At 47.7% G+C, this 19,056-nt stretch overlaps 1 protein-coding gene across 1 annotated transcript in view; it reads left to right on the top strand.

Annotated features, from left to right (window-relative positions):
- Positions 1-19,056, top strand: part of MSH2 (mutS homolog 2) — a 164,049-nt gene that overhangs the window by 25,311 nt on the left and 119,682 nt on the right. Inside the window, exon 6 of the mRNA XM_040430306.1 lies at positions 10,693-10,826. Within this exon, the coding sequence (XP_040286240.1) occupies positions 10,693-10,826 (134 nt within the window). The remainder of the gene's footprint in view (positions 1-10,692; positions 10,827-19,056) is intronic.

Raw genomic sequence — 19,056 nt, 5'->3', positions numbered from 1 at the left:
CCTCAGAAGTCGAGAGGAGGGTCTCGGATCTGGAAGATGGGGCTGTTACCCTACAGAGAGAGAGCCGGGCTGCGTCAAAGGATATAGCGGCGCTTTATGCTAAAACCGACGACCTCGAAAACCGCTCTCGCCGCAATAATATTAGGCTGGTGGGCATCCCTGAGAAATCTGAGGGCCCAGAGGCTATTGATTTTATCGAAAAATGGCTTGCGGAAAAATTCCGTGATAGAGGACTCTCTGCACTTTACACTGTGGAATGAGCACATAGGGTCCCCACCAGGCCTTTGCCGCCAGGACGTCCGCCACGTCCAATACTGGCCAAAATCCTGCACTATCGAGACAGAGACACTATACTGAGGGCCGCAAGGTCTCATCCTGAGTTAAAAATCAATGGGGTTCAGGTGTCTCTGTTCCCTGACTATTCGTCGGATCTACAGAAAAAAAGAGCTCGCTTTGTGGAGATTAAATGGAGGCTGAGAGATTTGCAAGTACAGTACTCCATGATGTTCCCGGCCAGGCTCAGAGTGGTGGCGTTTGGATCCGCGGTGTTCTTTGAGGACTCGGACGCTGCGGTCAAGTGGCTGGATCAAAATGAGCGTCGCCTTAGGATTCCATCAACAGACACCTGAGACTGTTGGACATTCCTGCTCCTGATTGAAGCTCTGATGTCCACTGGACCGTCCACCCACCGTTGTGGACATTTTCTTTCTTCTTTAGCCGGTTGCTAAAGAAATTTTGTGGGTAGAGCATACGCCCGAGGTTGCTCCCCACCTTCTCAATGTGCCTGCGTACGGTATCGTGCTGGATGCTGTGCTGCTTCAGGCGCTGTTGGGCCTGGTTCACAATGTTGGCCCCAAGTTCAGTACTGATGCTAATTATGCTGCATATGTTTATTGTCTGGGGAGGGATAGTTGGGTGAGGGGAGGGAGGGGGGATGGGGTTAGTGGGGGTTATTATCGTCAAAGGTGCTAATGATGGCAATTCTAAAATACTGAAACGTACAGTCCTGGTATATTTTGTCCGGGGGGGAAAAAGGGAAGAGATGGGAATCTGTAATCTGGTATTTAACATTGTTTTTCCTTGCGGCTGCTGGGAGATGGAAAGTTGTAGATCTCAAATGTACTTTTATATATGTAAGCATTCTTATGGGACCTGTTACGAGAATACTTAGCTGGAATGTGAGGGGAATGGCGGATGCTACAAAGAGACACGGTCTGTTCCGTTACCTGTCTAGATATCAGCCGGCAATAATATGCTTGCAAGAAACGCATATGACCAAACAATCTATACATGTCATGCAAAAGCCGTGGTTGGGTTATTCGGTGCACTCCGTCTTCTCCTCGCATTCCAGGGGGGTTAGTATCCTAGTTCATAAGAATATCATATTTGAATGCCTGAGGGTATGTGTGGATGAAGAGGGAAGGTTTATAGGAATGCATTGTGTGGTCCAAGGGATGAGAATGGTGTTAGCGACAATCTATATACCCCCACCATTTTCCTCGGTACCTTTAAGGAAGCTTATAGAATTCAGGGCAGAGTTTTCTGAACTTCCAATGTTAATAGTGGGAGATTTTAATAATGTACTTGACAGTTCGCTTGATAGATGCCAGATCACACCTAGTGGTAGTAGTACGGGTGAAATCTCGTTTGCAAGAATACTGAGGGAAGTAGGTCTGATGGATGTATGGAGAGAGACCCACCCCCTGGACAGGAAGTACTCGTGTTGCTCCTCGACCTATGGCTCCCTGTCGCGTATAGATCTGGGTCTGGTAAATGCTCATATGTTCCCGTTTGTACAGACCTCAGAATATCTTTCTAGGACCCTATCTGACCATTCCTTATTTAGCATCGCCCTTGATATATCTGTGACAGCCAGGCCGGGGGTTAGATACTAGCGACTAAATGCCTTTTGGTTAAAACTGATGGGTGACCCGTCCGATACGCTTCAATCCCTTAGGGAATATTTTTGTATAAATGAAGGGACTGCGTCTCCGTTAGTCGTCTGGGAAGCGATGAAGGCCTTCCTCAGAGGATCCTTTATTAAAACAGTCAGTCGGATTAAATCTAAATCTAGAGAGCTTGATCGGCAGAAACATGATAATATGAAGATAGCGGAGGAAGCTTTTGTGTTAAATCCTTCTATCATGACAAGCAATACCTTGAAGACTAGGCAGGAGGAGTTGAGGTGTCACCTCTTGGAGGTAGCAGAGAGGAAGAGACTGTTTTACAAGCAGCAATTTTTTACTGAAGGTGAGAGTGTAGGCCATATGCTCTCTGTTATCGCAAAAGCGCAGCAAGGATCACAATGTATATCTGGCCTGTTAGATGCTGGCGGCGTCCTCAGGCGTGATACGGATAACATTCTGAATATACTAAATAATTTTTATTCCTCTCTGTATGCTTCCAGGGTGACATGCTCGGATGAAGAGATTGACACCTTTTTGGCCACATTAGATCTTCCTAAGCTTTCCAGGGAGGACAGTATGCGGTTAGAGGAGCCGATTGAGCTAGAAGAATTGAGGGCGGCATTGGCTGCTATGGCTAATGACAAGGCTCCGGGGTTGGATGGGCTTCCGGCGGAAGTATATAAGTCCTTTGCGGAAGTGTTGCTCCCGGAACTTCTGAAGGTATTCAATTGTTCCAAGGAGAGGGGGGTGCTACCTCCGTCTATGCAGGAGGCGGTAATAGTAGTCATTTCTAAGCCGGACAAAGATCACTCTCTCCCTGACTCATATAGACCGATATCGTTACTCTCCACTGATGTTAAGTTGCTTGCAAAGGTCTTGGCCATGCGTCTGTCTAAAGTGATTCTGTCTATCATACACTCTGACCAGACTGGCTTCATGCCTCAGAAATCAACGTCAATTAATATTAGAAGAGTGTTTGCTAGTATTCAACTTCCAGCTGATAATGTTGGAGATAGAGCTATCCTTTCTTTGGATGCGGCCAAGGCCCTTGACAGCATTGAGTGGCGATTCTTGTGGAGAGTTATGGCGTATATGGGATTTGGAGATGAGTATATATCCTGGGTCCGGGTGCTATACTCTAAACCCGAAGCATGTTTCAGGGCGAATGGAGGGGTGTCCCCCAAGTTCTGTCTGGGCCGGGGTACTAGACAGGGGTGCCCGTTGTCACCTCTGCTATTTGCAGTTGCGATTGAGCCATTAGCCGCAGCAATTCGTAAATCAATGGACATCCGGGGGTTTCAATATGGGGCAGTTAATAATAAAGTGGCGATGTATGCAGATGACACCCTGCTTTTTCTGGGAGATACTGGTCCATCGTTGGAAGCGGCTATGAAAATCATTGATTGCTTCGGGGATCTGTCGCGTCTGACTATTAACTGGAGTAAGTCGGCGATTATGCTGCTTGACGGGCAAGTGCAGTCACAGACAGTGCGAGACAGAAATATTCCATGTGTAGCGACCTTTAAGTATTTGGGTATCCATATATCTCCGAGAATCCGAGACTTTGGGCGCCTTAACTTTGACCCGTTGGTTATCAAATTTCGTAATAAGACTAAGGCATGGTGTAAACTATATCTGTCGGTGGCGGGAAGAGCTAATCTCATTAAAATGGTGTTGATGCCCCAGCTACTCTATGTTCTACATAACTCCCCGGTCTGGCTGTCAAAATCCAAATTTGTTCCTATCAATGCTACTTTCAGGGAGCTCATATGGCGGAAGGGGCAACCGAGAATTAAGCTTGAAACGTTGCAATATCCTAAAACAGAAGGGGGCCTTGCAGTGCCAAACCCCTGGGTGTACTTCCTGGCTGCACAATGCCAACATTTTAAGGGGTGGATGTAACTGGAGTCGAGTGAGATGTCGTGTCAGTTGTTTAAACATTGCTTGTCCTCTAATGACCTACTGCTGATCCTTGAGACTAGGGGGGCTGGGAGGAGTGGTCCGATGGGCGATCTGGGACACTTGATGCAGTCCGTATGGAATAAGGTCAAGCTCCTGAGGGGGGTTTTCGGCAATACGGAATACACTCACCTGTGGGGCAATCCTGTGCTGCCGGAATTCCTCTCCCTGTCTGAGTTTGGGGCATGGAAAAGGAAGGGTATTCTTAGGTTGGGGCATCTTTTGGAGGAAAAGAAGTTCATGTCATTTGCCAGATTTCAAGAGAAGTATGAGCTGCCTAGAACTCACTTTTATAAGTACCTTCAGGTGAGACATGCATACAACTCCACATTTAAAGGTACGACTGAGGTGGCAGGGAGAGATGCTGCACTGCACCAGATTCTGTCCAGGGGGGCGAGGAGAGGTATGATTTCCTGTATATACAAGCTGCTGCTTGAGAAGTTTCTAATGTCGCATCCGCTTACGGCTAAAAGTAAATGGGAGAAAGATGTTGGCGAATTAACTGATGACCAATGGTCTGACATACTGGAGGCGATACCTCTCTCTTCCTTGAGTGAAGGACGTAAACTCTCGCAGCTGTTTATTGTCCATAGGGTCTACAAAACACCGTTTTTTTTTGTTCCGTATAGGGTTCAGACCTACGGATGAGTGTCCAAGATGTTCTGTGGTGTCTGCAGATCTGTTGCATATGATGTGGACGTGCGAGAGGTTAGGGAGATACTGGGAGTTGGTACGTCAGACAATACAGGACGTTTACAAGGTACGAATACCCTCTGATCCGAAAGTGTGTGTGTTAGGATATGTCTCTGAATTGGCCACTGGGCAGGTGCATAAAATAGCTATAGGGAGAATGTTATATGTCGCTAGGAAGTTAATAGCCCTACATTGGATACAGACAGCTCCGCCAATCCTAGGTGAATTCCTAAGTGCGGTTGACACAATGCTGAGCTATGAACGGATGGTGTACCAGAAGCGTGGATGCCCAGCGAAATTTGAAAAATTGTGTGATCCATGGCTGTCGTTTCGACGTCTGAATAGAAATGTTTAACAATGTGCCTTTGTATTTTGTAGGTTAGGGTGGGGTGGGATGGGGGGGGTTGGATTGAAACTGGATTAATACACATAGTTTGGTGTCCTTTTTGTTATTAGTCCTATGGACAATATGTCTCTATGTCATCCTTGCATGTATTGTGAAAAAACGTGTATTTGCACTGTAAAATGTTTAATAAAAATGATCTGATTTAAAAAAAAAAACTGTAAGGCTGCTAGAAAGTTATGGGAAGGGTTAAAAAGGTGAAACTTTGATGACAGACTCCCTTTAACCTGGTGGAACTGGTGGCGGGTTTTGGGATCCTGTCATGATGCCTGCTATTATGAGAAATTCAGATGGAAGGAGAGGACTCTGAGAAGACGCGTTGTGCTCCACTAACAACGAAAGGTCCCCCGTAAACATTACTGTATTGTCGGACGGCGGTCTGTGTGTGGGGAGCTCTTGATTCTTCCCCCGACAGATGATGTTGGGGAAGAGAAGGATGAGGTGAAGTCAAAGGGCGGACTGGGACCTTAAAGTGGCCCTGGAAAAAATTCTAAAAGTGGCCCCGTTTTGTAATTGGGTCCAAATTGATGGAAGGCAAGGGCCAGCAATCCCATATTGTGGCACATTATAACACCACAAGAGAGCCAAATACCACAGTCCATCACTAAATACATCCCCAAAAACTTCCACTGGCCGGCCGTGAGGAGGGCCCAGGCGGCCCCCTAGGAAATTTCCCTGTAAGGTCGATGGCCAATCCGCCCCTGGGCGAAGTGAATATTTTTCCCAGGAGATAAGGCAGAAGTGTCTGGCAGTGGCCTTCTTCCCTCTCCACACTGAATACATGTGCGGCCGAGCTGAAGGTGGATGTGTATGGTGGAGTCAGGAGAGATTGTTATTGAATGTGTATAGCCATAATTATCCCAAATCCTAGGAACGGCTGACATTTCACTTTGTCACTATCACTATTGCAGACACTGCATCCGGTGCTCCCCATGTCTCCGCAACAGGCCAGATGCAGTGCGCAATAGCGTTTCAGACGACCCAACTGCGTTTTAGGCATACTACCAATCATGCCATGTAAAATCTTGTGACATCAAGCTAACCCCCCCCCCCCCCCCCCCCCCCCCCAGGTTCTGATTGGCCACGAAGAAACAGAACCTAGGAGGAACACGTTTCACATGCATTTCAATTCAATCAAAGGCAGCCGTGACTTTCCCACATTTTTACTTTTTAGACAGAATTGGTCTGAGGTCTTAACTGATAGTGCTCCAACATATGCAACTATATTGGCATACAGGAGCATTCAAAAATCTATACGGCCTTGTATGTGTTATTGTAACTCCACCCCGTTCACTCCAATGGAGCAGAGCTTGAATACCACACAGGTGTGGCGCGGTCTTTAAAAGAAAAGGACACCCCCTTTAAATTAGCAGTCCAGCTAGAAAGATCCCATGCAGGGACGGAGGGTGGTGCATGACAGTGATTCAGAAAATAGTCATGGATCGCCTGAGAATTTGAGACCAATTGTGCCATTAAAGTGCGTCTGAAATGTGGGGTTAGTAGTGTAGCTGTAGTCTTAAGGCTGTTTCACACGAGCGAGTCCATTGCGGGAATCACGCTCCGTGTGCGAGTGTGATCCTCCGCTCTGGACTTGCAGGAGCGCACGGCATTCTCATGATTTATAATGCTGTGTGTCTCTGCGTGACATTATTTCTACAGAATCATACTGACAGCTTTATGTCACTATGCTTCTGTAGAAATAAGGTCAAGCAGAGACACACAGCATTATAAATCATGACAATGCCGTGCGCTCCTGCAAGTCCAGAGCGGAGGATCACACTCCCACACGGAGCGCGATTCCTGCAATGGACTCGCTCGTGTGAAAAATACGCTACTTCACTGCACATTTTCTACGGAGGTGTTTTCGTGCTTGTCTTATATCTGAATAGAAACCTGTTCAGACAAGACTCTGTCTCCTCCAGCTGAATGGATTTCCTGAGTGATAAGAGCGGGGGAAGGGTATAGAAAAGATGGTATTTATCAGAATGGTATTCGCACTCCTCAACTAGGAGCCAACTAGTGCTACGATCTAGCTCTGGGATCAGTAACCACCCGCACTCCACCTGTTCTGAAACGAAAACTCCCAGAATCCTCCTTTCACTTCTATGGGAGTTACAATAACAGCCGAGGAAGTGTGCATGCTGGGAGTTGTAGTTTCACAGCAGCTGGGGTGCAGAAGGTTGCTGATCCCTAAACTAGGTCATACAAAGGGCTTGTTGGGTTTCATGATGTCCGCATGCTCTAATGGTGCCTTACCTATTGAGGATTGTGACCAGTGCATAGTCTCATGAAGTATGAGTGACACTCAGTATAGCTTGCAGCTCGTACCGAGGTTGTCAACCAGCTTTCCTGCTGTCCTGGTTATCTAATCTGCTTAGGGTACTTTCACACTAGCGGTTTTCTTTTCCGGCACAGAGTTCCGTCCTAGGGGCTCTATACCGGAAAAGAACTGATCAGTTTTATCCTAATGCATTCTGAATGGAGAGTAATCCGTTCAGGATGCATCAGGATCTCTTCAGTTCAGTCTTTTTGACTTTTCAGGACGGAGATAATACCGCCACATGCTGCGGTTTTATCTCTGTCCAAAATTCCAGAACACTTGATCCGGCATTAATTTACATTGAAATGTATTAGTGCCGGATCCGGCATTAAAAATACCGCAACGCCGGATCCGTCCTTCTGGTCTGCGCATGCGCAGACCTTTACAAATGGGGGAAAAAAAAAATAGAAACGGATCAGTTTGTCCGTATGAAAAACGGACAGACTGATCCGTTCTTGCAATGCATTTGACTGATCCTGATCCGTCTACAAATGCTGTCCGTTTGCATGCAGATTGCCGGATCACTCTGCCGCAAGTGTGAAAGTAGCCTTAGTTCTGCTGTGATGCCGCTCTTACTCCTGTATTTGCTGCTGTTTTCAATTAAGTAAAAAATTGGATCCCCTTGAATTTTGCACTTGGACTCCCTGTATTGTGTCTGCTCCAGTCCCCGTACTCAGATCATTGTGTTTCTACCATAGTGTTTAGATGAGATGACTAGAGCTGTACATGCATGCTCGGCCAGCTGACGGCTATGTCTCCCAGTGCATATATGCATGCTCGTCTCGGCCTTGTGCACATATATAGTGAGTGGGGAGAATGGAAGGATCGGGCACTAGAAATCCAACATGCCTGAAAGCGGGAAGCCCAATACACCTCAGATGTTCAGATGGCATACTCTACCTCCAATGTGTGTGGCCAGGGTTAGGGTACGCTGCTGACGTTCTGCCGGCAATGCATGCAAATGGCTTATATTATACCCTGCGAAAAAGCAATCTGGTATATTGAATATCAACTTTAATATCTATAACGTGTTCACGTTTGTTTCGGATCCCACTTAGAAAAACTGTGGATTAACCCATTGAAATTACGATTGGCCTGTCCACCGGAAAAAGTCGAAATTCTGTTTCAGATTTTCTGCTGTGGAGTCTTAAAGAAAATTCACAGCGTAATTGACCATGGCAGATCCATGTCATGTGCTCATTGCTCTAGGCAGTGTTCACAGATTGAAGAAAATAAGTTGGAAGGGAGGACACCTTGTGTGATATCAGTTGTATTATTTAAAGGGGTTATCTGGTTTCAGGATATTGATGACTTAAAGGGCTTATCTGGGAATTTGATATTGATTACCTATCCTCAGGATCGGCTGTTGGAAGAGGCCGCAGATCTGCGCGAGCGCCTAGGCCTGTGACATCACTGTACATCAGTCACGTGGCCTAGATACGGCTCAGTCCCATTTAAGTGAATGAGGCTGACCTGCAGTACCAAGCACAGCGCCATCCATCCTATAATGGCTGTGCTTTGGTTAGCTGTGAGGAGGCCACGGAGCTCCAGTGAGTGCAGTGGCCTCTTCAGATCTGCTATTGGTGAACTGTCCTGAGGATAGGTCACCAGTATCAAATTCCTGGACAACTCCTTTAATCTCAGGATAGTAACATAGTACATAAAGCCGAAAAAAGACATTTGTCCATCCAGTTCGGCCTGTTATACTGCAAGTTGATCCAGAGGAAGGCAAAAACCCTGAGAGGTAGAAGCCAATTTTCTCCACTTTAGGGGAATAAAAAATTCCTTCCCGACTCCAATCAGAATAACTCCCTGGATCAACGACCCCTCTCTAGTAGCTATAGCCTGTAATATTATTACACTCCAGAAATACATCCAGGCCCCTCTTGAATTCCTTTATTGTACTCACCATCACCACCTCCTCAGGCAGAGAGCTCCATAGTCTCACTGCTCTTACCGTAAAGAATCCTCTTCTATGTTTGTGTACAAACCTTCCTTCCTCCAGACGCAGAGGATGTCCCCTCGTCACAGTCACAGTCCTGGGGATAAATAGATGATGGGAGAGATCTCTGTACTGACCCCTGATATATTTATACATAGTAATTAGATCTCCCCTCAGTCGTCTTTTTTCTAAAGTGAATAACCCTAATTTTGATAATCTTTCAGGGTACTGTAGTCCCCCCATTCCAGTTATTACTTTAGTTGCCCTCCTCTGAACCCTCTCCAGCTCTGCTATGTCTGCCTTGTTTACAGGAGCCCAGAACTGTACACAGTACTCCATGTGTGGTCTGACTAATGATTTGTAAAGTAGTAGGAATATGTTCTCATCACGGGCATCTATGCCCCTTCTGATGCAACCCATTATCTTATTGGCCTTGGCAGCAGCTGCCTGACACTGGTTTTTGCTGCTTAGTTTGCTGTTTATTAAAATTCCTAGATCCTTTTCCATGTCAGTGTTACCGAGTGTTTTATCATTTAGTATGTACGGGTGACTTGCATTTTTCCTTCCCATGTGCATAACTTTACATTTATCAGTGTTAAACCTCATCTGCCACTTATCTGACCAAGCCTCCAATCTATCCAGATCCCTCTGTAGTAGTATACTGTCCTCTTCAGTGTAAATTACTTTACACAGTTTAGTGTCATCTGCGAAAATTGATACTTTACTATGCAAGCCTTCTACAAGATCATTAATAAATATATTGAAGGATAGATCATCGCTGTCATCCCTGACAGACAACACCCTTGCGATCAGCTATTTGAAGGGGCAGTGGAGCTCATGGAAGCACTTTATCCTCATCCGTGTTTACTGCATGCCGTCCCTTGTAGCAGTGGTATAGTGCAATTACAGCTTCCTCTAACTTTAAAGTGACTGGCAATAACAGCTGTATTTACATGGCCCTTCCACTACAAGGTAGATGGCATGCAGGTAAACATTCAGGAGGATGCAGCACTTCCACAAGCTCCACGGCCCCTTCAGCCGATCGCAGGGGTGCTGGGAGTTGTCACCCACCGATCTGATATTGATGACCTATCCTGAGGGTAGCTCATCAATATCATGAAACTGAACGGTACTAGAACGACAGCTCCGACCGTTATGTAGTTGATGGAGCTGGTAACTGCAGCGCTGCTCCCAGTTACCACTTACATTCACTGCACAATGGACAGAGCTGTAGTTCTGGTCCAGAGGGCAAAAAACAGACACACGGACCACACACGGATCCTTCATGGATGAACCACTGACCATCATGTCAGACTCGGACGTGTGAAAGAGACCTAAGTCTGTGCACGTGACAGGCAGGGGCCGAGCGGTTGTACTAGGATCAGTCTCTACTGCCTCTGGTACTTTTACGGTGGTGAAAATGGCAATTGATCCTCTGTATTTTTATTGTCTTCCAATTCTCTTAAAGGGATCCGCTGAGGACACTAGTGGGACACAGTCACTGGCCGGATTGTTAAATAAGTGTAAAACCCCCCAGGGGCAAAGGTTGATCAACCAGTGGATTAAACAACCCCTAATGGACAAGAACAGGATTGAAGAGAGGTAAATGTGAAGCCTGTCCATAAATGTGTTGTGGCATAAGGCTACTTTCACACTCGCGTTTGGTGTGGATCCGTCATGGATCTGCACAAACGCATCCGTTCAGATAATACAACCGTATGCATCCGCTCAGAACGGATCCGTTTGTATTATCTGTAACATAGCCAAAACGGATCCGTCTTGAACGCGATTAAAAGTCAATGGGGGATGGATCCATTTTCTATTGTGCCAGTGAAAACTGATCCGTCCCCATTGACTTACATTGTGTGTCAGGACGGATCCGTTTGGCTCAGGTTCTTCAGACGGACACCAAAACGCTGCAAGCAGCGTTTTGGTGTCGGCCTCCAGAGCGGAATGTAGACAGAACGGAGGCAAAACTGATGCGTTCTGAGCGGATCCTTTTCCATTCACAATGCATTAGGGCAAAACTGATCTGTTTTGGACCGCTTGTGAGAGCCCTGAACGGATCTCACAAACGGAAACCAAAACGCCAGTGTGAAAGTAGCCTAAGCCACTCATTTACTTCTTGTATGTGTGCCATCAAATAATAGTTTTACGCCCAGTGACTGCACATTTAGTGCCCAATTGACACCACGTCTATGGTTATCTCCCACCTGAGGAATCTTCTGGGATATATGCCAGTCTGCCCATAGACTTGAATGGCCATACTTGCTGTATGCCTATGGCATATGCATCCGAAAGTATAGTTGGTGCAGATTTGATGGAGTTTCTGCACCAAATGAACACCAATGTGTTATGTGATTTTCCCCGATCTTGCCCTTAGCATTGCAAAATGTGCACTGAAAAATCTGCACAAACAATCGATGTGCGCTGTGCGTTTCAGAATCTGCCGTCTTGCTGTGCTCCATGATAACCTTTGAAACCTTACGACTTGCTCTTCTTGCTGTTCCAGTTTCAATGTTGAGTATATATTGCCGGAGGACGGGAGCAAAACCGTAAACCTCCTGGCCACATACCTCCAAGCTTATGGTAGCTGGTATCCTGCTTCTAGGCAAATAATGGAGTCAGGGCTGTATTCATGTTTTCAGCCTCAGCATGTTTAAAGCTACAGTCATCCTAAACAGTCACTTTATAAAGGTTCTGCATAGGGTAAAATAATAAAATTAGTTATTCTCCCCTTACTGATCATCCTGCTCTTCCCATTCCAACAATTCAGGATCCCAGACCAATGTAGGAGCAGCGTTCAAAACGGTAACCGGTCAGCGCCCCCCTTTAAAGTCCAGGGCGGTGCTGGCTTTGGAACATCAAGCCGTGCTTTATCTGTGCTTGGCTTCCTAGCCATGGCGCTTGGCATCACGCCCAGCAGCTTCATGAGGCTTTGATGCTTGCAGGTGTTACCTGAGGTCCTGTGACGCAGCTCGGAGCTTTGAAGTTCAGCCGAGTCATAGCATTGGTTTGCATTTTATTTAAAGCTGGCTTTCAGCAGCCTATTATAAAACTTCCCGCATTGTGCCTTACAAATCCAATCCTTCTACAATGGATCAGGAGTCGGTGTCATTGTGCATGAGGTTGTGTGGCTGCAAAAACCAGTGAGACGTCTGCTTTCTTTTTCTAAATCGGGAATTGGCGATTCACGTCGCGGTTTTTCACTCTACATTACTCATCCTACGTTTACATAGATATACTTTTGGGGCGGGCTGGATTTATTTTTTAAGAAACTCAAGGACCCTGATTGGCCATATAGTGGTCATTCCTTAAAGGGGTTGTCTTATCCAAAAGACCACTGTCTGGCATCACAGATACTTGGCAGACAAACGATTTTGACAGTGGTAGATTAGGCTATACATTTCCCTTGCTGCGGTAGTTTTACATGGTGACTATTCACGGCCACAAGGATCTCTGCTTGTAAATGGCTGTGACGCGTAGTAAGGGTCTTGTGCAGGGAACCTCTACAATAAGCCCACTTCTGAAAGGGCATCTGTCAGCAGTTTTGTACCTATGACACTGGCTGACCTGTTACATGTGCACTTGGCAGCTGAAGACATCTGTGTTGGTCCCATGTTCATATGTGTCCGCATTGCTGAGAAATATGATATTTTAATATATGCAAATGAGCCTCTAGGAGCAACGGGGGCGTTGCTGTTACACCTAGGGGCTCAGCTCGCTCTGCAACTGCCGTGCCCTCTCTACTTTGACAGGGCCAGGTGTAGGGGTGGGCGATATAGACTATATGCGATATAAACTATATCAATTTGGCCAGCGTTAGAGATTTCGTATATCGCAGTAGAACACGGCATGCACCGCTCTCGGCGCGCACCATGTTCTCATGAGCCGGCACAGTGGAGAAGGAGGGAGTCCCTCCCCACTGTGTGCGGCTGCCGCTGACCACCAATGAGAACAGAGAGGAGGAGGGACTGTGGCCACTGCGCCACCATTGCTGCGCGCCGTGATCCACCGCAATTAACCCTTCAGGTCCTGAGGGGTTCAATGCAGCAGATCACGGCACGCAGTCATAGAGGCCAGGTATGGGATATGGCCGGCACATGCAGGCTACGTTTGTATATAGGCATATTAACTATATTCTTGGTGGTGCAGTGGCCACAGTCCCTCCCTTCTACCCCCCCTCTTCTAAGTATTGTATTAATTGCGCCCCCCCCCCCCCCCCTCCACACGATTAAATCATTGGTGGCAGGGGCAGCTTCTGATCGGAGCCCCAGCAGTATAATCGTGGGGCTCTGATCGGTTACCATGGCAGCCAGGACGCTACTTAAGCCCTGGCTGCCATAGTCAGCTCCCTGCTGCTGTGTGCACTATGCACAGGGCAGCAGGGAGAGTGTGAGGTCCTATTCACCTTAATAGAGCTCTAGCCCCTAAGGAGGCTAATAGTTATTAAATAAAAAGTAAAAAAAAAAAAAGTTTAACACCCCCCCCCCCCCCCCCCCCCCCCCGAAATATAGAATATATCGCACATGCTTAAAATTATATCGCAATATAGATTTTAGGCCATATCGTCCACTGCCTGGCCCTGTCAAAGTGCAGAGAGAGCAGAGCCTCTAGGTGTAACGGCAACGCCCCCGTTGCTCTTAGAAACTAATTTGCATATATTAAAACTTCATTATTTTCAGCAATGTGAGCACATATGAACATGGGACCAACACAGATGCCTTCAGCTGCCAAGTGCACATGTAACAGGTCAGCCAGTGTCATGGGTACAAATCTGCTGACGGATGCAGAGCCAAACGGATCCGTCCTGACTTTCAATGTAAGTCAATGGGGACGGATCCGTTTTCACTGACACAATATGGTGCAATTGAAAACTGATCTGTCCCCCATTGACTTTCAATGTAAGTCAGGACGGATCCGTTTGCATTATCATGAGAAAAAATATATAAAAAATCTGAACGGATACAATCGTTTGCATTATAGGTGCGGATCCGACTGTGCAGATACCCGACGGAGCCACCTGTGTGAAGTTGGCACCCCATGTTCTTAAATTTCAAAAAGAAATACACCATTCGTTTGTGCTGCGTTTGTGCTGGTTTGTGCCGCAAAAATTAACGTTTGCGCCGCTTTGGTTTCCGAGATATTGCGCGCTTGATTTGCTGAAACCCCGCCCACTTTCCACCCCATGTTTTTAAATTTCAAAAAGAAATACACCATTCGTTTGTGCTGCGTTTGTGCTGGTTTGTACTGCAAAAATTAACGTTTGCGCCGCTTCGGTTTCCGAGATATTGCGTGCTTGATTTGCTGAAACCCCGCCCACTTTCCACCCCATGTTTTTAAATTTCAAAAAGAAATACACCATTCGTTTGTGCTGCAAAAATTAACGTTTGCGCCGCTTTGGTTTCCGAGATATTGCGCGCTTGATTTGCTGAAACCCCTCCCACTTTTTTGCGCCGCTTTGGTTTCCGAGATATTGCGCGCTTGATTTGCTGAAACCCCGCCCACTTTCCACCCCATGTTTTTAACCCTGACCCTAGACCCCCCAGGTGTGCTGCAGCTTGCCCCCCTCCCCCCCCACAACTTTTTTTGGGGCACAAGCATATTATTATTATTTTTTTCTGCGTACGCTGACTGTGGCCGGGACTCTTAGCGTCCGGCCACTGTTAGCGCATCGCACACCCCACCGCTGATCAACTTCGGACGGTTGATCAGCGAGTTTGAATTAAAAAAAATAAAAAATTTGTGTGTTAGGTTTAGGATAAGTTTGCGAACACCCGTCCCCCCACACACACGCACACCAAATAAAGTTTATCACGCACAGACACACTCCCCTATGACCCGTCGGATGTTCTCGGCTGAGAAGGCATACGCCCAGCTTGCCTCCGAGTCCGAGAGCCCCAGTGAGGACGAGGATGACCGCACTTTCCTTTTGTCATCCACATCCTCCTCATCATCTAGCGATGATGATGAGACCCCAAGGCGGCGGAGAGGCGGAGCCAGGCGGAGCAAGGGGATGGCTATGCTAGGGACCCTGTGGCCCACACTAGTACGAGAAGCTCTGGGGCTCGTACTAGTTTTCCAGCCCACCAGTTAAGTCCACCGGAGCCCCCTACCGGTGAACTGGTCTGGTATACCCCAGAGCGTTTTGAGCCCGTGATTCCTGATTTTGTAGGCCAACCAGGAATCCAGATTTCCACAGTGGGCTTCACTGAATACGACTACTTTAGTCTTTTTTTCAGTGACCACTTTGTGAATCTGATGTTGGAGCAGACGAACCTGTACGCCCAACAGTTTGTCGCTCAACACCCGGGCTCCTTTTTGGCCAGGCCCGGTGGCTGGACTCCGGTCTGTGCAGCCAAGATGAGGACGTTTTGGGGCCTCGTACTGCATATGGGCCTAGTCAAGAAACCTCGTGTCAGGCATTACTGGAGTGGGGACGTCCTCTACCAGACCCCACTTTACGGTACGGCCATGACACGCTCCCGGTTTGAGGCCGGCCGGAAATGCGTGCATTATGCAGATAATGCAGCATGTCCCCCCCAAGGTGATCCTGCCTATGACCGCCTGTACAAAATCAGGCCGGTCATCGATCACTTTGGGGCCAAATTTTTACAGGCCTATGTACCTGGAAGGGAGGTCGCGGTTTCAAGGGGAGACTCATTTTCCGCCAGTATGTTCCCTCTAAGCGGGCGAGGTATGGCATGAAGCTGTACAAACTTTGCGAGAGTACCTCAGGGTACACTTACAAATTTCGTGTGTACGAGGGGCGAGATTCCCGTATTCAACCCCCAGAATGTCCCCCCACTCTGGGTGTTAGCGGGAAACTTGTGTGGGACCTTATGTACCCACTGCTGGATAAGGGTTACCACCTGTACGTGGATAAATTTTATACTAGTATCCCCTTGTTCCAGTCCCTCGCCGCCAGATCCACGTCCGCTTGTGGGACCGTGCGGAAAAATCAACGCAGCCTCCCTAACCCCCCCCCCCCTCCAGGTACCTATCCCCAGGGGTGCGACCCGTGCCCTTACCAGTGGAAACCTGTTGCTGATCAGATATAAGGACAAGAGGGATGTCCTTGTACTGTCCACAATTCACGGTAACGGCATCACCCCTGTCCCTGTGCGAGGTACTGCGGCAACGGTCCTCAAGCCCGATTGCATCGTCGACTACAATCGGTATATGGGAGGAGTTTATCTATCTGATCAAGTCCTCAAGCCATATAACGCCATGCGCAAAACCCGAGCATGGTGCAAAAAAGTTGCGGTCTGCTTGGTGCAGGTTGCCTTGTACAACTCTTTTGTGCTGTCCCGGAGCGCTGGCAGCACAGGGACATTCCTCCAATTCTATGAGGCAGTCCTCAAGGACCTGATCTTTTCTGACCGGGAAAGAGCAGGCCGGAGTACCTCGGGAACTGGAGGCGCCCGGATCGTCCCTGGCCAAAAACTTTCCAGGTGTGGTCCCCCATACTGGAAAGAAGGGACGGACCCAAAAAAGGTGCAGAGTGTGTCACAGGAAGGGGATATGGAAGGACACCACTACTCAGTGTGACACGTGCCCCGATCATCCGGGCCTCTGCATTGACGGTTGCTTCAGGGAGTACCACACTTCCATGGGGTACTAAATTTATGTTCCCCTTCCCCAATTTAGCCACTGACAATCGGATAAAAAACTATGGTTCTCAAAAATATTTAGTAAAACTAAAATAAATAAAAAAGTAGACATATTAGGTATCGCCGCGTCCGTAAGAATCTGCTCTATAAAAATACCCCATGACCTAACCCCTCAGATGAACACGGTCAAAAAAATTAAATAAAAACGGTGCAAAAAAAAGTTTTTTGTCACCTTACATCGCGTTGCACCGTTTTTTTTTTTTCTTTTTTGACCATGTTCATCTGAGGGGTTAGGTCATAGGGTATTTTTATAGAGCAGATTCTTACAGACGCGGCGATACCCTAGATGTCAACTTTTTTTTATTTATTTTAGTTTTACTAAATATTTAAGAATTTTTTTCAAGTCTGAGAACCATAGTTTTTTATCCAATTGTCAGTGGCTAAATTGGGGAAGGGGAACATAAATTTAGTACTCCATGGAAGTGTGGTACTCCCTGAAGCAACCAATAATGCAGAGGCCCGGATGAAGAGGGCACATGTCACACTGAGTAGTGGTGTCCTTCCGTATCCCCTTCCTGTGACACACTCTGCACCTTTTTTGAGTCTGTCCCTTCTTTCCAGTATGGGGGACCACACCTGGAAAGTGTTGGCCAGGGACGATCCGGGCGTCTCCAGTTCCCGAGGTACTCCGGCCTGCTCTTTCCCGGTCAGAAAAGCTCAGGTCCTTGAGGACTGCCTCATAGAACTGAAGGAATGTCCCTGTATTGCCAGGATCTGGCGGCGAGGGACAGGAACAAGGGGATACTAGTATAAAAGTTATCCACGTACAAGTGGTAACCCTTATCTAGCAGTGGGTGCATAAGGTCCCATACAAGTTTCCCGCTAACACCCAGAGTGGGGGGACATGCTGGGGGTCGCCCCTCGTACACACGAAACTTGTAAGTGTACCCTGAGGTACTCTCGCAAAGTTTGTACAGCTTCACTCCATACCTCGCCCGCTTAGAGGGAACATACTGGCGGAAAATGAGTCTCCCCTTGAAAGCAATGAGAGACTCATCAACCGCGACCTCCCTTCCAGGTACATAGGCCTGCACAAATTTGGCCCCAAAATGATCGATGACCGGCCTGATTTTGTACAGGCGGTCATAGGCAGGATCACCTTGGGGGGGACATGCTGCATTATCTGCATAATGCAGGCATTTCCAGATGGCCTCAAACAGGGTACGTGTCATGGCCGTACTGTAAAGTGGGGTCAGGTAGAGGACGTCCCCACTCCAGTAATGCCTCACACTAGGTTTCTTGACTAGGCCCATGTGCAGCACGAGGCCCCAAAACGTCCTCATCTTGGCTGCACAGACCGGAGTCCAGCCACCGGACCTGCTCCAACATCAGATTCACAAAGTTGTCACTGAAAAAAAGACTAAAGTAGTCGTATTCAGTGAAGCCCACGGTGGAAATCTGGATTCCTGGTTGGCCTACAAAATCAGGAATCACGGGCTCAAAACGCTCTGGGGTATACCAGACAAGTTCACCGGTAGGGGGCTCCGGTGGACTTAACTGGTGGGCCGGAAAACTAGTACGAGCCCCAGAGCTTCTCGTACTAGTGTGGGCCACAGGGTCCCTAGAATGGCGGTCCCCTTGCTCCGCCTGGTGGTGTCTCCGCCGCCTTGGGGTATTATCATCATTGCTAGATGATGAGGAGGACGCGGATGACAAAAGGAAAGTGGGGTCATCCTCATCCTCACTGGGGCTCTCGGACTCGGAGGCAAGCTGGGCGTATGCCTCCTCAGCCGGGAACATCCGGCGGGCCATAGGGGAGTGTGTGTGTGTGTGATAAACTTTATTTGGTGTGCGTGTGTGTGGGGGGACGGGTGTTCGCAAACCTATCCTAAACCTAACAGACAAAAAAAAAGCCAAAAAATGTGAATTATTTTTTCAAAAAAATTCAAACTCACTGATCAACCGTCCGAAGTTGATCAGCGGTAGGGTGTGCGATGCGCTAAGAGTCCCGGCCACAGTCAGCGTACGCAGAAAAAAATAAAATAATATGCTTGTGCCCCAAAAAAAGTTGTGGGGGGGGCGGGAGGGGGGCAAGCTGCAGCACACCTGGGGGTCTAGGGTCAGGGTTAAAAACATGGGGTGGAAAGTGGGCGGGGTTTCAGCAAATCAAGCGCGCAATATCTCGGAAACCAAAGCGGCGCAAACGTTAATTTTTGCGG

The sequence above is a fragment of the Bufo bufo genome, chromosome 4 (assembly GCF_905171765.1).
Source record: "Bufo bufo chromosome 4, aBufBuf1.1, whole genome shotgun sequence".
Classification (NCBI taxonomy): Eukaryota; Metazoa; Chordata; class Amphibia; order Anura; family Bufonidae; genus Bufo; species Bufo bufo.
This window is presented reverse-complemented; position numbering and strand designations above follow the sequence as displayed.